Source organism: Corvus kubaryi, unplaced genomic scaffold (genome assembly GCF_017639235.1).
Source record: "Corvus kubaryi isolate FWS band 111438036 unplaced genomic scaffold, C.kubaryi_AGA036_p1.0 37394, whole genome shotgun sequence".
Classification (NCBI taxonomy): Eukaryota; Metazoa; Chordata; class Aves; order Passeriformes; family Corvidae; genus Corvus; species Corvus kubaryi.
The window spans coordinates 4,633,885-4,659,816 of record NW_024581133.1 but is presented as its reverse complement, the minus strand read 5'-3'; the positions used below and the strand labels follow the sequence as shown (position 1 = coordinate 4,659,816).

General features: G+C 41.3%; 1 protein-coding gene across 6 annotated transcripts in view; it reads left to right on the top strand.

Annotated features, from left to right (window-relative positions):
- Positions 1-25,932, top strand: part of ARNT2 (aryl hydrocarbon receptor nuclear translocator 2) — a 99,005-nt gene that overhangs the window by 42,738 nt on the left and 30,335 nt on the right. For 5 of the 6 annotated variants that reach the window (XM_042039230.1, XM_042039233.1, XM_042039229.1 and 2 more), the window contains 5 exons: positions 13,183-13,285; positions 15,289-15,354; positions 15,758-15,843; positions 23,430-23,506; positions 25,469-25,603. In XM_042039230.1, coding sequence (XP_041895164.1) covers positions 13,183-13,285; positions 15,289-15,354; positions 15,758-15,843; positions 23,430-23,506; positions 25,469-25,603 — 467 coding nt within the window. The remainder of the gene's footprint in view (positions 1-13,182; positions 13,286-15,288; positions 15,355-15,757; positions 15,844-23,429; positions 23,507-25,468; positions 25,604-25,932) is intronic. The other variant, XM_042039234.1, reaches the window with a different exon arrangement.

Sequence of the window (25,932 nt, the reverse complement as noted above, 5' to 3'; positions counted from 1 at the left end):
AAAAATGACTAAGTCACTTCACTTGCTAACTGAAAGAGATTAGTTGAGGTTACTTCTGGGCAGAACTTGTATGCCAAGTTTAGTCTTGGCGTGATCTTTTATTGCCATATTTTATAAGTGCGACAAAGTAGAACTTCGTGATGGAAATGGTGACTGACCACAGCAAACGTTGAGCTGATAGGTATCCCTTGAGAGGAAAAGAGCATTGTGTGACAGTTTTCTGTGGTTCATGTGTAGTATGGAAGCATCATTCCATGTTACACAAGCAGAGATTTGGACTGGGGAGCCTGTCTCACAGAACCTTCTAATAACACGTTGTCTTGCAGTGATGATTTCAGCTTAGGCAGTTTTCTGTCCAGCTGCAAACCCTTGTTACCAAGCAGCCACAAAATCCAGATGTTGTAGATACTCAAATTGTGAAAACGAGAAAATTAGTGTTCAGCTCGAAAGAGGGAAGTGCCAGAGACCAGAGGCTCACCAGTGGAGAAGCAGAGTAAAGCATTCCACAGCACTGAACAGATGATAAATAACCATGTGAAAGTGAAGATTAGGGATGACTTTTCTCCTCAACACGTTCTCTTCCTGAAGATCAGCACAGGATTTTTTGGTCTGTGAGCTGTCTTTCACTGCCATGTCTGTTTCCCAGCTCTGATTTCTGCGTGATCTTTCTTAGAAGAAAGGGGGTGGTTCTCATATTGACAACCAGCCAAGGGAATGCAAATGTGTTTTGAACTCTGACTTTCCATGAATTATTTAGAACTCCAACTGATACAGAGAAGAGCTGGATGAGACTCCTATTTGGCTTCCCATATAAAATTCTCCAAAGAAATTCAAAGACTGAATTGAGGCATGACAAGAAATACAGCCCTGGCAAATACAGTTCTGTCCTGCCTTAAATGTCATCATCAGTAACAGTAAAACTTATGTCTAATGGAGAAGTAAAACATTATCAAAACAATGTATGGGTTGAGTTCTGCACTATACTGGCAAATCACCATATTAGTTTCTCCACATCCACTTACAAATTGTATCAGCCTATTTATTAAAAAAAACAAAAAAGGGCAAGAAAGTCTATTGTAGGTATTTTTGCCAGAAGTTCTATACCAAAAATATATTGTCAGAAGGTCCGTCTTTCCTCTGTCTTTTGTAGACTTGTCAAAGATTGATACTTTTCTACTCAGAGCTCTTAACACTCCTTGAAAAAAAATGAAAAGAAATAAAAAATCCCTTTTTTCGGGGAAGTGTGTTCTTGCTGAGACAATTGACTAAACAAGAAGCTGTCGTAGAGTTCCTTTGGGACTTTGTTCTGTAGCCTTTGGTTCTGAAGAGCACATTTATCAGAGGTTTATGCATCAGAAAGGTACTCTGCGTGTGGAGGGCTGTTTCAACTGACAGCGCTTGATTTCTTTATTTTTTTTTCATTTCTGTCTGTGAGCTCTTTTAAGTACATGAATCCTAAAGAACCATCTGTCTCTGAAACGTGCCCAGCCCAGCAGATCAGGAAGTCAGAGAACAGAGAATTAAAACCAGATCCCAGTATTTTTGATTTTAACATCTTAGTACAGAATGACTGACTAGTAAGACTGTTGCCTCAGGGCAGGTAGGGAATGAGTTGTATAATGTTTTGTTTATAGGGAGTTAATAGCTACTCATGCTTTTTATCCCGGGAAAAAACAGAGGTTCCTCATCAGCCGTTTTCACTGAATGTCCAGGAAGCACCACAACCTGTAGAGTGAAGACAAGCAAGGCACCCAGTAAACAACACACAGCAAAGCTGGTGGGATGGGAAGGAGAGAAAGTTTCCATAGACATGATATGTCCTGAATTCTTTTATGTCTCTGCAGAACTGTCCAAGACTTGACTCAGTATTTTATGGGATTTTCCACCCACGCACACATACCCACACAGCCCCCACTTTATTCCTTGGAGGGGTGGAGGCTGGAGGCAGCTGTGTCAGGATTATTGTACCTGCAAAGGAAGGTAACAGAGAGATTTTTGAAAATAGGTGCTTCAAGACTGTGGTTGCCCTGAATAAGAAGGGACAATTCTTGAAACATACTGCCATGTATAGAATATATATGTGTGATTGATGTGAACAGAATATATCAGGTTCCAGTCTGTTTTTACTGTAGAAAAAGCCCATTTTGGCAAGGCATCTTTTTGTCTTTTTAAGTGTGAAATCTGGAAAGAGACTTGCCTTGTTGTTGACAACTACCAAATCATCATGTGATACCTGTTTTTCAGTTAAAGTTATGTGGTCCCACTGGCATTGCAGAGAGTGAAGAGGATGTTTCAGATGTGAGACTTTCCGTCCACACCAGCCCATTGCTGTGCCGTTGTTCCAGAGAAAAAGACCTGCCCACATTTTTGTGGACTGTTTGTTTTCATAGCAGGAGGGTCACAGTGCCAGCCAGAGATGGCCTTAGAACTTGGGCAGTGCCAAGCATAGGAATTTGTGGATTTTCAACTTCAGTCTGTTCAGCCTGCAGGTTTTTTACTGGAGGAAATGAATGTCCTGCTTCTTCCATCCCCATTCTGTTTGCAAGTAAATGAATGAGTGCAGGAAATGAAGAGCCTGTGACTGTAGGGCATCCTTGGGTGCCATTCCTGCCCTTTGACACACTAGACGGTAACACAGAAATAGGAAAACACATGGTCTGTCCTCAAAAAATATGTACTTCCAAGTGATCATATTTTAAATGTATGGTACATTTAATCTCTCAAACATTCCAAGAGAATTTTGTTTTCCTTTGGTCTCTAGGACTGTTTCTGGGGGGAAAAAAATCCCAAATGCTCGGAGAAGCCAACTATGTATAAAAGAGTTCAAAAGCAACTCCTACACAAACACAGTGGTCCAGTGGTCTCCCTGCTGCTCACACATTCCATTTGGGTGGATAGTACTGGAAGGAAAATCAGTGATAATAAATGGCATTTTTTAAAAATTACTTTGGTAATTATAATGGTGGTTTAAAGAGGTCAGTACATGCTTTTTCCAAAACAGGGAAAGAACTTTAGCCTAGTACTCCTGAGACAAACTTACTACACCTGATTAGCATTAGGGAATGCTTCTAGGGTGAATTTTCAGGTGTTTGGACATGCACGTGTAAGTGGGTTTTGTGGTTACCATTTCTTTTCCGTCTTCACCTTGAGTTTCCCACTCAGAAACTGCTGCATTCTTGGGTCTGTTATCACAGATGTTGGACTGGATCACTTTCTCTTGCTGGATTTCAAGGGTGGTAGGTACTTCTTTAATGGTCAGTATTTGTTCAACCTGCTCTGTTTTGTTAAACATGATGAGATATATGGAGTTAGTGGGGTTTTTTCCCCCCTTTCAAAAATACTGGTGTTTTCAAATACCCAAACAACTTCTTTGGTTAACACATTGGCAATAAAACAGTCCAAGTGTGCCTCTTGGAGGGTTTTGGCACTGGCAAACTTGCAACCCTCTCAGGTGCTTCTGTGCTTTGATGGCAACAAATGCTGGGAGAGCTCAGCCTTAACATCTGCCTTGTGGAACAGGAGCTTTGAATGTTGTGTTGTCTCAGTGAAGTCAATACAAGGCACTAAAATATTTTATTATTTGTGATGAGTTGTAGTAGCAGCCTAGGGAGGCGTGGGGAGGAGGGGTGCCTTGTGTGTGGTAGTATTCCACCCATAATTGATTTATCCTGTGCTGCTGTCATCTCTCCATCCTTAGCTGAGGCTCAGCTCTGTGGCAGCAAAGGCAGCACTTCTAGGTCTTTGATCCTTCCCTGGCCTTCCACAGCTCCCACTTGTTCCTCTCTGATACCCTGCATGGAGCCATGGAGGGAAAAGCCTCCTGTGTGGCAGCTCACAACCAGGGTGGGAACGTGGCCCATGGGCAGTGTTCTTCAGTTTGAGCTGTTTTATTGCAGTCCCTGGGATGTGAACTTACATCATCAAACATTCTTCTTTCTAGTTTTGCAATATGGAGACTTTTGCCTGGAATTTTTAAGTGTCTTGAGTCTTTGAAAAGAGAATTAAATGATGTATATATACGTACATATAATACTATACTATAATGATATATTTTGCCCCTCACACCTTATTTTAATTGAACTAAAGAAGTAGTCTGTAAAAACAACCAGACAGCATCCTTGAGCCTTTTTCTCCTCCCTCTCTTTCCCTTCTCATGTGTTTAAATTTAATTCTGTCCACAGCAAAATATCTTACAAGGTCATCTTGTGGTCATTATTTATTTCCTCTAATGAGCTATTCCATGGTGTGTCACTAGAGCCAGATTTCAGAACCAGACAATACTAGTATTTACTAATAAAGCATAAATCCCAGTTACTTGAGTTTGATAATGAAGTACAAATAATATAGAATGCCAGGAGCTGAGGCTTTTTTGGCAAAAGGGCTTTTCAGTAAAGCTTCTTGCTGAGCATCCAAGTGAAACAAATAGGTTAATTTAGGAGCTACTTACAACCTTTATCTATTGATTTATTATGCAGCTGTGAATGGTAGAAAAATAAATTATGTATTCCAGTGTTATTTTGGATAGCTGTTCTGTCCTGGGAGTGTCTGCTGATGGTGCTTTGGAGTTTCTGGGGTTTCCATCCCTTTTTCTAGTTAGAGAAAGTCCAACTGTCTTTTGAGGGGCTGTTTGTACCTTGGATCACTGGCAGGCCTTACTATGATGGTTTTCTCCAGCTCAGTCTTTCCTTCAGGTGGATCTGATATTTGTGACAGAAGGGCTACCCCAGATGCCCAAATCATGGAACCATGAACTTGGTCATAGGTGCTTGTTTAGGTGCCAAAAACACCTGCAGAGATCACAGATAGATGCTGTGTATTTATGTCTAGGGAGAGCTTACACATCTGTATGGGCTTCTATAAGCTATTTTATTTAGTATTCTGAAAGTGTCCCATGCTTTAAGTAACCATTCTTGGGAGTTCAACATACATTTAGTTAAAGTGTTTTGTGGGTTGATTTTTGAGGGGTTTTTTTTTGTGTTATAAATTAACATTCAACATATGCTTTGAATTATTTGCTCCAGTTTCAAGTCCAGCTTTTCCAGGTCCATCAGCAGAGAGACTTGCATGTGATCTGTAACACTATCCCTTCAGATAGTCCCTTAAAATTAACTGAATAGCAAGGCTCAAAAGCCCACATAGTTTCCTTTTTAATTTAATTAAAATGATGCATATTTGCCCAACACTGTGGAGAATGACATGATGCAGACTGGTTAGTCAAACATGAAGGCAGGCACAGCAGGGACCTTTTGGCCTCGTGAGCTTTTATAATAACAAGTTGTATTAAGCAAACAACTGTGTAACATGAGGGGTTTCTTATTGAAAAACAAGAGGGGGTGAGAAAGCTTTTCAATTTCCCCCTTGTGGGTCAGTGTCTCCAGCTGGTAAGTAGGAAGCAGACAGATATTTAAAAATAGGTGCATTTCAATTGCATTACTTCTTTTTTATTTTTTTAACTTTGCTGTTGATTGGATCAACTCTTCATTCTATTGTGGGAATGTCATAACTTGACTCTAATGCTTATACAACGCCTTTTGCAATTAGATGATGTAAACCTTAACATATTTAGAGAGGTTCAAGTAATCCCCCCGAGAAGCTAAGCTAGTGAGGAGAGTGAGCTTTGATGGTTTATATTTATAATCATGGAATAGTTTTGCTTGGAAAGGACCTTAAAGATCATCTCCACATTCCACTCTCCCCCCCTACCATGGGCAGGGACACCTTCCACTGGACCAGGTTTCTCAGAGCTCCATCCAACCTGGCCTTGAATGCTTCCACGGAAGGGGCATCCACAGCTTCTCTGAACAGCCTGTGCCAGGGCCTCACCACCCTCAGAGTAAGAATTTCTTCCTCATGTCTAATCTAAACCTGCCCTTCCTCAGCTGAAGGCCATTCGTCCTTGTCCTTTCGCTGAATGCCCTCGTAAAAAATCTCTCTCCGTCTGTCCTGGAGGCTCCCTTTGGGTACTGGAAGGGGCTCTAAGGTCACCCTAGAGCCTTCTCTTCTCCAGGCTGAACAATCCAGCTCTCCCAGCCTGTCTGCACTGCAAAGGTGTTCCTGCCCTCTGAGCATCTTTGTGACCTTTGGGCTAATTCATTTCAGGTTTTATGCTGATACATCCAGAGGTTACCACTGCATATAAAGATAAATAAGACACTCAGCCTGTAGTGTTCTCTTGGAAGCATAAATTTAAGCTGATTATGCCCTGTTAAGCATATAGGTGTCATGGGATTTATATGGACTTACTGAGAATCAGTGTGTATTATATTACTGAGTATTTTTATCTACAGCATGTTGAGAACTCATATTAGTCATGTGAGCTTGGACCCTGTTCCTAGCTGCACCTCTGCTGCTGACTGACTGCAGGCAGGAGAAACCATTCCTTTGGGTTCCGTGTCCTCATGTTCAAAATAACAGTAAAGGTGTAGAAGTCCTCTGGAAGTTGCTGTGATGTCTGCTGGCAGCACATGTGCTCCAAGCCAGTTGTCTATTTTGTATGTCAACACATTTATTTCTCAGTGTATTAACAGTGCTTTGCAATGTAGTGGTGTGTGAAGTGGGGTAGGGTTATGGGGCTGCTTCCTGCTGCAGGACAAAACAAGGATGTGAGGGCAGGGAAGCCCCAGCCTGGAAGAGCTGAAGCGGTCTCATAACATTTGGGTGGAAGGCAGTGCCAGCTTTGGAGCAAGAGCAACTGCATTTTATCCCTGCCACCCCACAAGTGTCTTGGTTGGTATGTGTGCAGTATAATCACAGCTGGGAAGTCCTGTGTGGTCCCTGATGTTGTTCCAGGCTGTGTTGAGGCTGGCTGATTTTACAGTTCTACTGTATTCTCAATGGATATTAGTATGCCAATGTCCCCTTGGCTTTGTTCTTGTGGAGGATTTGCCAGGCACAAAATCCTGAATGGCAGAGGAGAGAGGTGTAAATGTGCTGCTGTACAGCAGGTTGGTAGGGTGCAGTCCCATGTGGGCAGATCCCATCCTCTCTGTAGAGTCAGGCCAGCTGGGAAGCAAGAGTGGGCAGTGTGCATGGGGAGACCTTATTTCCACCTGCAGTGGTTCTTTCTCCTTGAAACCTCTGAAAGGATCATGATTTTAATATCATGGAAGATTTAGATTGCATCAACAATCTCCACATGATAGGAACGTGTCCATTTTTGTCTTTGTCCCCCCCACCTTGCCCTCTGCCTGGTCCTCAGTTTCCCACAAGCCAGGGATGGAGGTGGTGATTCTGGTCCATAAAGGCTGTGGTACCAGTAAGGGATGACCTGTGCTACCAGGCACCTGCCAGGCAGAACCAGGGGCTCCTGCACCACAGGGGAGACAGTCTGGAGAACAGACCATTTACTCATTGAGGAATGTGAAAGAGGAATGTTACAGTAAACAGCAGGACAGTGAGTATTGCTTTGGGAGCTGCGCTGTAACCTTGATGTGAGCAAGAGAGGCAGGCTGTAAAAATCAGCACTGGTTCTGGGTGCACTGGGTAACTGATGCCAGTCTTGTGGTTCTGCCCTAACTTTGTAATTTTAAGTTAGGATGGTCTTAAGTTCACTTGTGTTTTGAGTATTGATGCTATTCCTATTGCTCATGTGTTTGCTTTCCTCTCGCTGAGGGGGCAGAGAGATGCACTTTTTGTCAGTACAGTTTTATTAGGATTGCACTGTTTGGTGTGTACTCTGATATGGGTATGTGCATGGTAGGTACATCTTTGCTTTTATGAGCCTTGCCTTTATGTAAATAATAAAACCCCAGAATGCTAAGAAGAAGACTGTCCGTGCTCATTTTCAGATTGTTCTATTTGTATATTGCAAACGTCTTCTGGTTTATGTAAATATGAGTTCCTGGAAGGAGAGCCTTCCAGTACTGTGTTTGCATGGCAGTTGTGATTCCTAATGTGTTCTGTAATTTTTTTTTTTTATATTGGAATCCACAGGGTGGATGTATATTTATTACACTTAATAGAGCATAAAGCTCTTGCTGAGCTGCACTAAACACGAGGTAAAATTGTATCCCTTACATTAGTAAGGCGTACATTGTAAAGTTTTTTTTCTTTTGTTTTACTTGTTGAATTAATGCAGAATAATTGCTCTGGCATAAGCTTATCAAGAGTAATTTAACATAAATTGATCAAATTTAGGCCCTTTAATCTTACTGGAGACATTTTGTTTATGCATTTGTAATGCATCTGTTGTTTTGAAGAGGAACTCTGTCAGCTGAGCACCTCAGCTGTAGTCAGTGCATATGTGTAAACTGATAAATGGCAGTTTCAAGAAGAGTTTCACCTTGTCTTGTTGAACTTGACTGTTTATCCCAAGCAGTGACCTGTATCTTGATTCTCTACAAACTGTAGAACAGTCAAAGATTTTTAAGCTGATCTTTTCTGCTAATTTCTAAAGATTTAATGTACTAATACAGAGCATCGCCACAGAAGTCCTTTGTTCCCTGACCCTTTAGTTTGAGGGTGAGCTCACACTTGGAGCTGTGTTCAGCAGCAACAGTACCTTGACCATCACTTTGTTTTTATTTTTAATTATTTCCTCTTGTTTTCCTCCATCCTTGTCTTGCTTTTTCCGGTTTCATAGTAAGATAAAGATGGTTTTAGTTTTCATAAGGATTTTTGGGTGCAGTATTCCTGTGTTCTGTTTGTCTTCCTTGAGCAGCCTGTGGAGTATTTTTGATGAGCACGAAGTCATCTTTTGTTACCTTGTCCAAACCAAACTTAGTTTATCCTTTATTTTATTTTGCCTGGAAAGAAATACGTGAACAATCGGTGGCTGAGAATAATTATGAAATATCTGACTTTTTAAGACAAGATGTTATCATCTGAAAGGTGAAACTTGCTGGGTTGGTGAAGGTGTTGAGGTCGAGGTGAGAGTCCATATATTAATTCAGACTGTTTCCCTATGAGGCCCATGATTCTGTGCAAGACAAAAGTCCATCTACTGATGAGCTAGAAGGAAATGGAAAATTGTATCATGTACTTTGCCAACAGTATATTTGTGCACATGAGGCCAAAACAAATTTCTTTTGAGATCTGTGAGCTGGGTGTTTCCATGCTGCAAACTGGATGTGAGCACTGTATGGTTGTTTCAGACCCAACCATTCCAACTTGCACTGAAATTTTTGCAGAAGAATGCCCTTATGCAACCACCCTTCTTTATAGCTGCAGACTGCAGCATTCTTAGGAGCTGGAAATCCAGCAGAGAAATCCATTTGTGGTAGAATTAGGTGTTGAAGTTTATGGAGTTTTGAATCCACAAAAAAAAAAAAAAAAAAAGAAACTGAAAAAAGTGAAAAGAGCAGACTGTGTTTGATTACCAAGCTATAAACCTTAGCATGCAGTGCAGAAACGTGGAGGAACAAATCTTCCAACAGGCTGGTACTATTGTGTGAAGGTGGATCTGAGCCAAACGCCCAGATTTGAAACCCCATGAACTTCAGTAGGCCCAGGCCAATCCTTGGCTTAGCTTCATCTCAAAACATTGCAAGCACAGAAAACAAGTTTGAACATTCTCAGTAGCAACTGGAGATCCAAAAGGGGAAGGTTTGTGCATAATCCAGTCAGTGTTTGCACACGCAAGGGGCACATCAGTGCCAACATGAACATTTGCTCCCTTGATCATCATGAGAATGTTTTTAGAGCATCTTTGCAAACACCCTGCAGGGAATGTTTCTGGCATATGTGCTCAGTACTTGAATCTGTTACCAACTTATCTTTTTACTGGTAAGAGCTTTATGTGGCTTCTCTGATTCTGCCCAAATAATGAACTTGCCCATTGTCCTCACCTCCATGTCTCTGTGTGCCAGCCCTTGCCTGTCACAGCAGCTGACATCAGGTTCCTGGATCACACAGTGGTTTTCCTGCTCAGAGAACAACTGGTTTATTACAGGTTGAATCAATACTGCCTTCTGGATGGGGACTGTAGTGGGGAGATTTCAGCAGATTATCAGTTCTACCCGGACCAGCCAGAGAGATTTATGTGCCCATTCTAATCAGCATTGTGCTCATTTGTTTGCTTTCTCCTTTCAGCAGAGCAAACTCTGGTTTCCTCTGAGCTGTGCAGCTGCTGTAAAGGGCAATAAGACAGCAGTGTCAGTCACAGCAGTGCTGCTGCACACAGGGTTGTGTCTGGAGCTGGTGAGGGGAAAAGTTTAACACGAAAATGAGCTACATGCAATTAGCAGTTTATGGGGAAGCTCATAAGGGATCCAGCTGGTGGTGGCACTGGGCTGTAAAACGGCTCTTCTGAAGAAACTAGAAGGAGAAATTAAAAAAAGACACACATGCACTGTTCAGTTAACAGAAGTTGTCAGAGCATCCTATTAATATTTCTTATTAATAAGAATATAATTGCCAAGTTTGACATCAGATGTGCTTTGTGTTTGTCCATGGAGAAACCTAAATGAACATTTATCGCCAAGGATGCTGGAACAAACAGAGATAGGAATATTTTATGGTTCTGTGACAGAGCTATCATTGGGACATTCCACCTCCTTGAACTGAGCTGCCTCTGTGACTCTGAGATGCAATTTATGTCAGTTTCCTTGATTTAGTCTATTAATCTATAATTAATTATAATTCTATATGTCTATAGGTAGCTATGATTAATCTTACAATCTTATAACTCTTCCTCTTTTTAATATAATGTGATCATAAGATTCTAATAACAAATGAGGCACAAACTGCTTGTTCTGTATAAAAATCTGTAGCACATTGTTAGAGCTCTACAAGGTTGACACATGGACTAATAGTTACTGGACTATTGAAACAAGCTGCTGAGAGAGCTTTGTCATAATATCAGGACAGCAAGCATTTCTCTGACTCACATACCCCCTGCAGTGATTTTGTAAGTCAGGGCAAAATTTAGAACTCTATTTGTTATCTGGTACATATTTCAAAGACATTGCCAAACAAAAAGCTAAATTTAAAAACTCTGACACTTGTTGTTGGGGGTTCCAGACATGCCAAAGGAACATGTGTCAGCAGTTTTAGACTTAGTGGCCACGTAATTGTGAAATATCCTTCTTTTTTTTTTTAATAGATGCTCTTGGATGATAAAAACAGAAATTCCTATTAGCTGTTTGAGTTACATTTACTGTCACTGTTTTTTGATTAATATTAGTGTCTCTTCAAGAATTTATATTGGAATGAAAAAAGAATGTGCACAGAAAACAACTTTTCTTTTGTTTGTGTGTGTGACAAAGCTATTGTGCCCTGGGAGAAAATTGCTTTTAATGGTTTGATTTCACTGGCCTGTTCACATGGACAGCTGTTGGGTCCTGCACATATATTCTGTCTTTATGTGCTTTATCATATATTGCCATGGTTTGAGAACAAGTTTGCCTCCTGCCCGATGGTATTTTATTTCTCTCAATTGTCTGATTAGTTGAAGGGATGGGGAAGTAGACTGTGACTTTGGCTATAGAGACAGAGAGAGACTGTCCAGTGCAGGGAAGGGAAGAGCGTTAGAACTTCAGATCCATCCTACGCTGTGGGGTCAGCACAGCTGAGCTGGGAAGTCTGGTGTGATTTCTTCCCAGCTCACACCTGAATCATAGTCCAGGATTAATATATAGACCAGTGCTTTAAACTGAAGCACCCCTAGGAATTGTTCCCCAGTCATGCTGACTTCTTAACCATCTGAGATGCACCTTGGACATGACACCAAGTGAGGTCTGACCTTCTGTTGGCAGGGGTGGCTTTCCTCCGGAAGGAGTTTTCTGGAGTATACCTTAAAACTAAAATGCTGCTGCCTAATTCCTTATGTAAAATGTTAATCTTTAAACTATTATGTAATGATTTCATTCCCATTCATGGATGGAAGTAAATATTTAGAGGTAGAGTAATTCTGAACTTAGTGTTTGGCAGTAGGTTTATTTCAGAACTGAATTTTTGGACAGAGACTTTTAGGTCGGTCTGGTGAGGGAGACTTTGAATGTATTCTGCATGTTGTCTTCAATTCAGTACAGACAGAATAGGCACCTTATATTGCTGGAAACCTGGCTACTTTTACCACAGTGAAGACTCAGGCTTGTATAGTTTCAGTTACTGAAAGATACCCACCTTAAACATGTGGGTTTGCTCATGGCCGTGTGTTGTCAGCACTGGTGGCCGGCTTTTAATTGCCTGGCAGCTGTTCCCACTGCATTTCTCTTGCCCACTGTCACTTTTGTGGCTGCATCCAGCCCTTGAGCATTGTGGATCTGGGCCAGTGATTCATTTCTAGTCTGTGCTGGGTTTTGTAGTCGTCTCTTAGCATTTGAGCTGTAGATGTGAAAGTCCATTTTCTTAGTTCTTTGGTGATAAGCAGAAGGATTCTGGGTGATACCCAGTGTCCTGAAGTCCCTGATCTGAACCTGTCTGTAGTAATCAGTCTTCTGTTTTAAATGAAAAAATTAATCTGTTGCTCCCTTGCTACCTTTGCATTCCCTCTGTCTTGTCCTCTCTTGAGCTGACTGGGTGGCTGTTGTCCCTTTTCCAAGCTGTGCCTGTGGTGTGTGCTTCTGAGGGTTGTAGGGAGCAGGGTCTGGCCCTGGACCTTGCACAGGCTTGTGTTGCTGTGTGGTGAATCAGATCATCTCACTGATCTGTCTGAAAATTAGAAATGCTGTTGACATGTCAGTTCTTTATCAGCTTTGAAAGGCCCCCACCATAAGTGCTGTTGCAACAAATCCTGTATCTCATCATCAAGGAGAAAAGGTTGGTCTTTTGTGCATCTCACCATCCTGACAGCTCCCACTGTGAGGTGGTGCTGTGGTGAGAGTGTTCTAGATAGGCACAAGTACAGGGAAAGAGGAGCAGCTGTCAGGGGATTGATAAATATTGCTTTATCCACAGTTCTGGTAAAGAGTGGAGCAAGCGGATCAAGTCAAAAGCTGTGCCTGCTGTCATTGCCTTGTTTGCCTCCAGGCATTTGACTCTGCCCTGGAAGTTGGTCTTGGGCCAGCCAAGGAAGGAGCCATCACTCTTGTGACTCAGAGTCAGCCTTGCTGAAATCCTTAGTTAAACCAGCACATAACTGATCCTCCCCTGTGAGACCCAGGATCAAGATTTTTTTTGTTGGTATTTTTTCCCCTAACTGGGCTAATGGCATTCAGCTTGTGAACTTTTGTTATCTTAGTTTCTAGTAAATGGAATTAAATTTATGTACTCAACACCAGTTGCTCTCCCTGGCATTTCTAGGACGAATCCTGGACTTGAAGACTGGGACAGTAAAGAAAGAGGGTCAGCAGTCCTCAATGAGAATGTGCATGGGATCCAGGCGCTCTTTCATTTGCAGGATGAGGTATGCATTGACCCTGTATTCCCATAATGGTTCCAGTCCTCAGCTTAGACTTCAGACATTTTGTTGCACTAATTTGACCTTGATTACAAGCTAAAGCTGGAATGACATGCTCCCATGATGTATTTCTAGAATACTACTTCAGCAACTGGAGTGAAACTGAACCTGGTCTTCCTTCACAGTTAAAGGCGAAACAGCACCTCATTTCTGTTGTAGTTAGTATTGTCAGTGTGGGGTGTGGGCTCCTTTTTCCAGGGAACTTCATGACAGCTTCACCCCTGGACTGTTAACCATTGTCCTTTCTAGTAAAGTTACTCAAATTGACAATTTGGAAACAAAGCTTTTGCAAGGGTAACGAATGCCCAGCTCTGTGTATTTGTTCAGCAAACCAAGAATATTAGAAGAATCTTGAAGATAAACAGGAATTCAGTTGCAAACCTGCCAGCTATGTAGGAATTAACCTAAGCCTGGTATGAATTAACCAGATGTCAGCTGGCTGATGCTAGATAAATGAGTAATTGTTAGAGGGTTTTTAATTTGCAGTTTTCCAACTTCTCCTGCATTGTTTGGGCTTTTAAGAGATCTGTCTGCCCAGTGCTTTTTTGGGGGGGCTCATGAGCACTTCTTTTGTTTTAGTGCTAGCAGGCTAAAACCCCTGTTTCTATTGCAATAAATTTTTGTCAGTGGTTAGGAGGGGAAAGTACACAGCTGTACATCAACTACAGACTGATGAAAGTACATCATCTGTAGGCTATGTCCAGTATAAATGGTGAAAACAGCAAATGCAAAATTCATGACAGAATGAAACACACAAAGCAAAATACTTGACATATTAAAGTACAGATACCTGTACTCTGGTTATGTGGTGGATTTTTTCCAGTCCTGTGAGGATGCTGAATGTTTGGCTCCTGGGTGCCTTTCTGAGGTGTTTATATGCTTTATATCTGTAAGATCAGACTTCAGAGCTATAGAACCTTTTCCCCCTCTTAACTGGGATGGAAGAAATACAGCCCAGCAGAGCAGCACTGAGAACACTGCTTTTTCTTCCTCCAAGCTGCACATCATATTAAGAGGACTTGTTTGTGCAAAGAAAACCAGGCTTAGTGTCCTGTTTGCAGTTGTTCCCCAGCTTTCAAAACAATTCAGATTGCAGTTATTTCCTAGCACCCTGATTCTATAAACTCCAGTACATGAGAGTGATTTTACACGTGCCAGTAACCCCACTGTTTTTGTATTTCTAAATCTTATTTTAGTTGTTCATTTCTTCTCCTTGGCAGTGACTGCTAAGCAAAAAAAAATTCAAGGAATAAAAAGAAAACCTTCTGGGAGGAATGAGCCTCAGATAATGTGAACTTTCCTTGTGGTTGCTTCTTTCATTGTTATTATTTTTCCATTAAAAATGAACTGCTTTTACCCTTCAAACTATTTACTCAGCTTCAGATGGATTGTTGAAATTATACAGTTAGGCATACTTACAAATATCACAAAATACACATGAACAAGTCTTCAGCAAAGTTACTTGACAGTGTAAATAGTTTGATCTTGCAAACATTATCCTAATGTCTACAGACATTGTAGCTGGTGGATGGCAGTGGAATTTTTCTGTTCAGGGAAGCTGTAGGAAGACTGAGATTGATCTGTGTGGATATTTGGGATACCTGACATACTTTTCTCTAGTTTTCACACTCATTTTATGGCATTTTGAAGTGTGTCTATTCTTTAGCCACATGTGGGATATCAATTTCAAATAGTCTTTAGGCTGGGGAAGTTTGGAAGGGAATCTTTTCCTAGTCTCTTTTATTTCTCTCAAAGAAAATATTTGTAGCACACCTAAAAAGCTCAGCCTATGGAAGCAGCACGTTCTAAAAAAACATGAACATGCAACTTTTTGCCAGAAATAAGTATCCATAATTGCCTACTTACATATGGTAATAAAGATCTCAAAATTTTCATTGTGTGTATTTATATTAATTTTTTAGCTTTTTAAAGTATTAATTTACTTTTAGGTGTGGAAATGCTCCTCTGGATCATTTACCTCTGAACAGAATAACCACCATGAGAAAAAGATACAGGTACTATTACTTGATTTACCACAAAGCAGCTGTAGTTGCCCTCGGCCCTCTCACTTGCCACTGGGTTAATGCCCACTCCAGGAGTGTTACCTGGTCCTGCACCCACTGGATCTTTTTGCAAACAAAATGTCTTTGCAAGTGTCACTCCAATTCTTTGTCTTACACCAGCTCCATCTCTGAATCAATCTTCAATATCTTTCTCAGAGAAATATTACAAGAAAACAGGTACAGCTTGAATAGCAGCATAACAGAGCTGGCAGTGTACAGGATCCTAGGCTGACGCTTGGGTGGTTCCAACATAACTTGCAAATACTGGTAAATCACTAGTACTCATAGTTTGAAAGCATAAAGCTATTCTTCATATCAATCAACGTGGATGTTTTTGTGTTTCTTGTTCATTCAGGAATGGCCTGGGCCCGGTGAAAGAAGGTGAAGCACAGTATGCTGTTGTCCATTGCACTGGCTATATCAAGGCTTGGCCACCAGCAGGTTTGTATCCCTCGTGGAAGGCGGTGTGCACCAAACTGTCCTTAGGACAGCTGAAAACCTGGCTCAGGTTTGCATGCTGCAAGAAAAACAGGGAGAACTGTAGTGTGGTAACCAATTAAAGCTTACCTTGAGAAGCTTTTGGTAAGAAAAAATCAACTGAGGTTACTCAGTGCCCTTTTTCCACGTGGCACCCTTCTCAATTTCACTGTCACAGAGCAGCTGTAGGAATTGCCAGAAATGCAGGATTCCAGAAACTGGGGCCAAAAGTTTTCAACTTATGTTGATAAACCAACATAGAAATGGTCTGATTTTAAAAAGGTGGATGCAAAGCATGTGTACCTCTAGAAAACACCAGTTAATGCTTTTGTACTTAAGTGCTGAGTTGCAAGCACCTCTCTATGAAAACATGTCATTTCAGTTTAGGCACATGGATGTTCACAGTGATGGTGTTATTCGAGAACGTTCAGTATTTGTGATAAATTCTGGTTTGAGGCTGTTTTTCTGGGAATCAAGTCTTGGCATATTGCTTTGATCTACAGAGAAAAACATTTACCTGCTGGAACTCGGTGTTACATGTGGGAATATTTACCTTTGAAAAATTCCAGGAGGAGACAGTGGAGCTCATCCAGACCTCGTTATGAGCGGGGTTCCTTGACCTTGGCGTTGGCAGGAGTTGAAGAGGTTGTTTGCAATGCGACAGCGCCTGCTGGCGTGAATCTAACCAGGAGCTGTCCTGCCCTTTTGTGGTTGTACACCACGGCCATAAATCACATTGATCCAGGGATTATGAGTTCTGAGAGGTGGTTTGTACCAAATGGGTGCAACCAGCATGCAGATGTGAACTTCTTGTTGGTTTTCTGCTGCAAGGCGGTTTCGGAAGCAGAGGAAAACTTCCCCTCTTGTTGCTAATAGGATTTAATAGGAGTCAAGATGTTTCAATTTTGCTTCTGTCTCAAAAGTGTGAGAGCACAGTGTCTGTAAAGTGCTCTGAAAATGGATGGTTTTTTCTGTTCTGTTTTCTTCTACAAAAAGACTTACTTTTCTATTGGTAATTCCAAACATAATGGAATTTCAACCTTGATATATGGGATGTCTCCTCAGGAAGGTGGAGGTCAAATAAGATTTTGTTTAGCTTGAATGAGAATCTTGCTGCATGTTGTGGGATGTTTAAAGAGATCTGACTCTTCAGGGGTGTGTGTTGCTGGTGCAGAGCTGCAGATGCAAGAGCTCATGTCAGCATTAGGTCCTGACGTTGGCAGTGTGTGCCCTTCAGCCACCGGTTCTGCAGGACAGCAGCATGGGATTAAAAGGATCTTCTGGGTCTTTGAGTGCCCAGGTATCAATCACATTGCAAATCCCAGCTGGTATTGGTGAGGTCTTTTCCCCCTCTCAGCTCTTCCAAAACATCACTGCTTCCCCATGCCTAACAGCTTCTTTAATTTTCAATCCTCATTGCTTTATGGGAAGTTTTTATTTCACTGAAGGTCAGTTACTTTATGGGAATTTTCCTGCCTTGTGCCTCTGTGTCTCTCCAGTGTTCTGGTGCATTTCCAGAAGGAGGTTATACCCTGTCAGCCTGGACTCTGCAAAGACAATCCAGCCCACTTCTACTTTCCATTCTCAAAATTCATTCTCTTTACCCTTGTGACTTTCTCTGCAATTGTTCTTGTTTTCACTCCCCTTCTCAAAATATAGGTCGCTGGCACTATACATTCCTGTTTCAGATGAGATTGTAGAGATGGATTACACAAACAATATTTCCTGTCTTGCCTGGCAGTGTAGGATACAGCATCCTTCTCTTTTGTGTGGTGCATCCTGCAGGCATCCTAAGACATCTGATATAAATATATATATATATCTTCCAGGCTGCCTTCTTCTCACTTCTCAACTGCAAATCTTGCTTTGAATTGTGTGATGTTTCAATTAGTAATACCAAGTTCCATCCTATTTCTGTTGCTTTAGCTTATGAGTGTTACTGTTCCCCAAGTGCATGCTTATGCATTTAGTAATGTTGGATTTCATCCCATTTCTATTACTCCACTCCTCAAAATCACATGGTGCTCCCTTATGATATCCCAGTGCTCCTTCACAATGTTCATGCCTCCAAACTATAGCACAATCCTAGGAGATGTTTTTGATTTTGGCAGCCTTATGTGGAATTTCAGTGGTCTTTTATGTTACCATCGAAATTGTTACTCCTATTAGTCATGTCTGAGTGCCTTTTTCAGGGCACATAGAACTGAATTGAGGCCTTTTTCATGAGTGTTTATTTGCCCTCCCAGTCTTCCCCACTTTGTGTTGGTGATTGTCATGTATCCATTGACTTTCAAAGTTGAATGGGAATATCCATAGGCTGAATTGTTCCCCTATATGTTTGAATAAATAAGTGACAACATCACTGCATTTGTTCTCATTTCCAGTGGTAATTCAACCATAATCTGCAAAGCAAATGAGATAACCACAGCAGTAATGGAATTTGCCAAGGCTTCTCTACCCTGTAATAAAATTACTTTGTTCGAATCAGCAAGCCCTGCATCATCTCTGGATTCTTGGGAATAAATGGGCTTGTGCTAAATCACAGCTGTTTAAAAATTCAGCAGTTGAAAAGATAATTTGCATTTATTTTTCAATTGCCAAGTGGACACTCTAATATAAACTCCAGATCCTTTTCTTTCAAAACATGCAGTGTGGCATGTGCATTATATAGCTAATACACGATACTATTTGTTCATAAGCAAAACAACAAATCTTAGCAAATGCCCTTAATCTGTACTTAGTCTCATTTATTTAGCACTTGGTATTTTCTCTTTCTGGGATGAATTGCATTTTCTGTGGCCACTGTTCAGTTTTTTTAGTCCCGCACTGAATAAAACAATCAGTGCTGATACAGATGTATCCAGAGAAGAACTGTTCTGTGATCATTATTGGTGTGACAGACTGTGTGCTGCTGCAGTGAGGAGTGTGTGCAAATCTGAAGTCATCTGAGTACTTCAAACAGGTGAAAATGAATAAGCTACAGACAGCTGGTGGCATATTTTAAGGACTGGGTTTGTTGTGTTGTGGCTCAGATCTATGTTCAGTGTGAAAACACTTTTGCACATCCAGCCTACCTTTGTGTTTTTTCTCACCTGTGTGGAGCAGCAAGGCTCATGTACTGACAGACTGTCCTCAGCCCCTTCTTCACTGAGAAAAGGGAGAGAAAACACATGAAGCATCATGCCTTGCCCTCTGTTCAGGCTATGTGTTAATGGTCTGTTCCTTTTCCTCCATTGTGGCTAAAAAGACAGGTAAAATTAAGATCAAGTGCAAAACCTGGCATAAGATACCTACACACATATCCCCATGGGTTATATGCTGGCCTCAAGTAATCAAGGTGAACTTGGTGTGGAAGTCAAAGCAAAAAGGAGTCAGATATTTCAGATGGATGTTGCAGCCAGTCATGTTGTGTGTTTGGTTAAATAATGAGTGTGGTGTTGGGTTATTCTAAATGAGGTCAAAGGACCCCTTGTGTGAAACTGGCTGAGCAGCGAGTCCAGCCTTTGTCCCTCAGCTCCCAGCAAAGCAGCACAGGTAGAATTTGTGATCCTCAGCCTAGACAGTGCTTCAAGTTCATAACCAGTCATAAAACAGAAGTGCTGACCTTCTTCTGGGTTTTTCTTCCCATTTACAACTTAAGCAAGATTTGCTTTTCTTCTGTGTTTTTCTCCCCTCTGAAGATCTCATTCCTGGAAGGAAATGAGTCCTCTGTGGTCCATATGATACTTTCCTAATAGGTTTGTTTTGCTTTTTTTTTTTCATGCCATAGGATTTGGTGGAGAGAGAAGATAAAGTCTGTCAGGATGTTGGTAGTTTTCTGTAAATCAAAGCAAGGATCTGCAGAAAGCACATAGTGAAGAAAAGAGATAGATACATGTTTCAAAAACTTCAAATAAAAAGTCACAGAATAATGTTAAATTCAGATAATGTTGAAATCTTTTTTTTTTTTCCTTTAGTTAAAAAAGAAACATTTTAGTCTTCCAAGTCAGACTTACGGTAACATCTTAACCACAGCATGCCAAAGCTGTTAGGTTATTTTAAAGTTTTGGCCAGAATCTGGACATTTGTGCAAAGTACTCCCTCTTCCAATACAAAACAAAATAGTTGCTTGAATATTGCTTGCAATGCTGTCATTTTTAAGGCTTTATTTATTTTTTTTGAACGAGTGATTAATTTAGTTTTTATTGGGATTTTTCATGAGATTTTTATCCTTGGTATGCTATCCACAGCCTTTTTTGTGAAAGACTTTTTCCATTGTTTTCTATGGGAGATAAAGTCAGGCAGTGTAGTTCCTTCCCTGGCAAGTAACTATCAGAAATGGTTCTAATGGAGACAGGCATTATCAGGGGATTGCCAGTGACCACTGGACACTTAAATTCCATCTTTCTAAAGGATTAGAAATAATTTCTTTCTTAGTGTAGTGAAATAAAACTATAAATCAACTAACGCTGTTCTGTGGCTCGCAGAGAATTTGGGGCAGAAGGGTAGAGAAAGAAAGCAGAAAATGAAGCTTTTCTGTTGTTAGAGCCAACTGGAAGCTCATTGGGAAAACTGAAAAGTTCCTTGTGTCCACACCAACACATGCTGTTGCCCTGTGGGAAACTGTTTGCTGGTGTGAAGGACACTTGGAAATTAAATATAGCCTCTGACGGCACAGCGTTTTATTTGTGATGCTCAGTTGTGGCTTAGCTGTGCCAATTGTTGATATGAACTCAGGAAGCACAGTGCTGTATTTATTATTCAAGAGGGGTGCATATTTGGTGTTGAGAAGTAAAGCTTCTTGCAGGGTTACACATAAAGAATGTGAATAACTGGAGTGTGTTTATTTTGTTGGTGCCCCCTAAAGATCAGTTTCGTGGCTGTTTTCCTCCAAGCTCTTACAACTTTTTTTGGAGATAATGATGGTACTTGGTGATGTTAAGGAGCAATATTACATTGTGTTAAGAGCTGGACAAACTGGTATTAAGTGCAGTGCATATCTTTATTTACCTGTCCATACTGGAGTGTGTTCAGTAGGAAATGGGCTAAAGCAAAAGTAAATCTCGTCTGCAAATGTACCCTCCCATATAAAGACACCCAGAGTTGAATCTTTGGAAATATCAGCTGAAGAGTAAAGAAAATAATTTCTCTATATGGAATGCTGCCAGTAATAGCACCTACATTGCAGAGAAGCAGACAATTATTTTGCATATTTTCTCCTCTAGGCACTTTGGGAAGGGGTTAGCAATCCACTGGGTCATGTATTGATTAATTCCAGGCAGATTGGTTTTAATTCATAGAGTCTCTTGTGGCATAACCCAACTAATACATTTTCCAATGTGCTATACAGACCAAATGTAATCCATCTTGGGCAAAAGGGAAAAAAAAAAAGATGAAAATTAGGACAACAGCCTCTCTTTGTCAACAGAGTGACATCAGAAATAATGTTTCTTAGCTAGGTTTAATTTTGGAGGTTGTTCATGTTACTTTGATTTTATTTGAGCAGTAGCAAGCATGGACCAAGTTCCCAAAAAGGAAAGCATTGTTGAAAGCTGAAGAGAAAAAAAGATTATGCAAAGTGGAAGCTGTCCAGCTCTATCTTTGCTGTCCTTTGCAATACTCTGTGCCACTAAGGAAATGACTGGAAAAGCTTTTGAAATGAAGGGAGTATTCCTAAAATTTGTCCTTCTCAAATGGAAAACTCCATTTGAAAGGGATGTTTTGGTTAAGGTTATCCAGGTAAAATGCCAGGAGTTGCGTCCTTAACACAACACTTGTTAGATGGGACAATAATGCTCCTCCTTTGTAAAGCTCTTGAGAACCCTTGATAAAATTCTGGTTGCCAGGAGGGGACTGTAAATAATGTTGTGCCCCCCAGACTGTGAAATTATTGCACAACAACTTTCAATATATTATACAAAAACATGGGGGGGGGGGGGTTTCTTTCAGACTTGTTGTATTTTATTTTATTTTATTGTAGTTCAGTGAGTGATGCCTTTCCCTGGTCTTAAAATCAAGAGGCATACACGGTTAGAAGGGAAAAAGGGATTTTACCTTGGTATTTATTTTAAGGATCCTCAGGTGCACACGTCCAGGTCATATGCACCTCAGTGCACACTGCAATGCACCCCCAAAAGATCTGGTGTAACATTATAGGTGTTACTATTTAGCATATCTATCAAAGATTCCCCAATGAGAGGCTCAAGTGAGCCCCCCTCCCCAAGGAACCTTCCCCTGCATGGTTCTATCTTGGTTTACAGAATGTGTTCTGGAGAGGACCTTGGGGTCTGGGGCACACTGATCCCTAGCTACGAAGCTTCTAAAATGTTTAGTCTCCTAGCTGAACAAACAAGTCCAAGAATGTAGGCAAAAAGCACTGGGAATACAGAAGTTGTAAAAAAGTATGACAGGAGTATAAAAAGGCAAAAAATCTTCATGGCATCAGAGAACCAAAAAATACCTGTAAAGTGCTATTTAGACACTGATTGTCAGATAAGATTCCACTGTTTTGATACAAAATAACATCCTTAGATATGACTTCAGTTCATTCAGCTGCATTTTTAGCTGTTTTTAGAGGTGTCATTTAAGAAAGTGGTGTGCTGTCATCCTCTGCACTGTCCAAAGATTGACTTCTACTGGGGATTATACATTTAGAGAATGAAGTGGCTGTTGTTTCAGAAATGATAGCTGCTTTGCAATTAATTCCATTAATGCTTTTAAGTGCCTTTTAAATGATTCACTGCCTGTTATGACTGAGTTCCTTAAAAACCCTTGTGAAAGAGTTTTATAGATCACTTAAAATAGGTCAGTGGTGTCACTCCTGGAGGATGTTTTTTCAAGTGTTTCATACGAGCTTGGTATCTCAGTACTGGAGTTGGGAAATAGCCTTAACTCAAGGCTTAGCCAACAAGCAAGCAAACAGTGCTAATCTGAATGTTCCTATTTGTGAAATGCTGAGATGGAAAATAGTACACATGTATGTTTTGAAACTGTTCCTGTGTTTATGGTAGTTACTCCTGTTACACAGCTGGAACGAGCAGTGTCAGCAAAGCATCCACATTTTTTCAGTCTTCCAACGTAACGACGCACGTTTGGGCCATTATAGAAAAAAGTAAAACCAGCTGTTAAATATGAGCACAGAATTAATGATTAATTTAGGCTGTGCCTTGTTTTTAAGGCTCATTATAAGATATTATTCACGAAGAAAACTGAACATAGTGTGCATTCACTGACCATATTAAGTGACCCCATGGTTCCTGCTGGTGCAGCAGCACTCGTGGAAGTGTTACTGGCCATCTCAGTGTATGATGGGATTTTAACATCTGCTTTGTCTGCAGCAATCAAAATTGCTGCTATGGGTACTGTGTATATACATGTGAGGTATGTAGGATTGAGCACAACTGAGAAGGATCATCTGATCTGAACCCAGAAATAATGACTGAATCTTAGAGGGGAAAATAAGGTTATTGTGTAAGAGTTAGAACATCTAGAAAAGTACAGAGCCAGGACAGCAGCATCTCTATTTATCACAATTTCCTAATTATAACAGTATTTGTTATCATTTGCTCCAGGAATGACGATACCAGAAGAAGATGCTGATGTGGGACAAGGTAGTAAATACTGCCTCGTGGCAATAGGAAGGCTTCAGGTAATGCCAGTCTTTCCATATACAAACTATTTCTGAAAGCATGATCGTTGTTCTGGTGTAGTTGTAAAAGATCTGCACGCTGTTTTGCTACTAGACTGTAACTTGTAATATACCTCCAGTTTATAAAGTGCCTTGATGTCTGTGCAGTCAGTGACTTGTCTAGAACTTGTCAGCAGAGCAAAATGAAGCTGATTTTGGTGCATATGTGTACTTAATCCAGTAACAACAGCAGAGATGCTCCTGAAGATGAGTGTGTACCGACCTGCCAGTCTTTAGGATGTGTAGGGCTGGGATACTGTGGGTAGTGAGAAACGTGGCAGTACAGGTGCTGCAGATGCTGGGTTAAAGTGGCCCCCAAAGCCAGTGATGCCCTCCCTGCCATTTTTCCATTCATTCTCTCTCCAGCTAATCAACTACTTGAAAAACTGTGATTGCAGGAGTTACTCTGAAAATGGTAAAGATAAGGTAGTCAAGAGGCACTTCAGGAACCATAGCTTTATTCTCAGCCTCTATTGTGTTGTGCATTCAGATCAGATGCGAGCTGAAGGAACTGGGAGAACAGAATTTTCCTTCCTTTTTGTGCAGACAGTTGCAATTGTTGTAGTGCATTTCCTTCCTTTGTGCATTGCTGAGCAGAGTTCAGAGCTCTGAGCTAAAGCAGTCGTGGTGAGTCTCCTTCACCACAGCAGGGAGGACAGTTTTTATCTTCCTGGTCTGGGAATTCTGCCATGGGTGAACATGTTTGAGCCTCTTGCATGATCCCCTGCACTCGCTGCCATCTGCTAGGAGGGGATCACTCCTCCTGACAAGGTGGATTGACCCTTTCACAGGTGCCAAACCTGTCTTACCCAAGGTGAACAGCCTGCAAGCGTTAGCACGTCTGCAGAGTGGCTCTCCATGGCCATGCAAGAGCTACAGAAGTACTCCGGGATGGTTTTTAGATTAATCATGCTTTCATAATCAAGAGTAATATATTCCACTAATGGAAAGAAGGAAGTTGTGGGGGTTTGTGTGTTACAGCTTCCAAAGAAAGATGATTTCCAAGTGATGTCAAAATGTCTGTTACTTTAGAGGAGCCATTGGGGTATGTGAGGGAGGGCAGGAGGAAGCTCTGTGGGTGGCTTAAATCAGAAAGGAGTCAGGGTGCACAAATTAGAAACTCTTGTTCTGTAACAGCAACTTGAAATCTTGTGTACAGTTAACTGGCTAATCAACTCCAAGTTAGCAAAAAAATGAGATTTTGCTCATTTTGCATTGTTAGCAGAGATAGCTCTGGAAGTTGTAAGAAAATCAGTGGTCTCCTTTGTAGCTCCAGTGGGAAAGAATGGGTATGAAGTGGCCTTATGGCACAGATTTCAGGCAGAGAGCTGAAAACACATTGTTCTCTCTGGTGAGATTTGAGAAATATTTAGAGAACTGTGTTTTTCATTATAAGCAGCCACTTGCTGGTCTAGTGTCTCCTACCTCAGCCTCTGGAGGACTTGGCTCATGTTCTGTAGGTGTTTCAGGTGGGGTTCATGTCACCTGAAACATGAGTGTTCAGTCTGAACAGTCCTGTTGGTTATGTTTACAGATAATGGGTTGGCTTCCTATCCTAAAATGAGTGGCCAGTATTGTCCTCTGCAAGTCTTTCATTCTTGGTTGACAAAGATAGGAACCATGATGCCTGATGTGCTGCAAAGTGAGGTGAATCCAGCTGGACTTCTGTCCTCACTGTATCCCCCCTTCTTGGGAACTTGTGGTGTGTTTGTTTTTCTGCTGTGCTGTTAAGCCTTGATAGATGCCATGGGGTGAGATGCTTGCCCTGCAAACTGTCCTAAAGGCTGTTCTGTCATTTATCTGTGCTGTTGTTTTATTTATGACCTCCTTTAGCAGTTAGCAGTCTGCCAGCAGACTCTGTTCTTTAGCTGTGGAGTCCCATTTGGCTGTAGGTGACTGTGGTGTGGACTTGCTTGGCCCTAGGTGACCAGCTCTCCCGTGTGCATGGACCTGAACGGCATGTCGGTCCCCACGGAGTTCCTGTCCAGGCACAACTCTGATGGGGTCATCACCTTCGTGGACCCAAGGTGCATCAGCGTCATTGGCTACCAGCCCCAGGTCTGTGGCCACTGGGAATGTGGAGAGTGGGTTGAGCTAATGGAGAAAATCCCATTTGCAAACATGAATTATTTGTAGCTGGTAGTTCATGCATCATGCACTAAATGCTGTTCGTTTTTCTTTGCTGTCCGTGCCTCTGTGTGGGGTGTCTTTATATACCTTTAGATCTGATTAAAATGCTAACAGCAGAGTGTTCTGAACCTTGCACAGCTTTCCAATGAAGACATTTCTGTGATAGAAAGTTAACAGTGCTTGGAGAGAGTTTTAGTCCTGTAGACCTTTGATTCTGCCAATCTCTTGAACAGTAAGCAAACATAATTTACAGCATC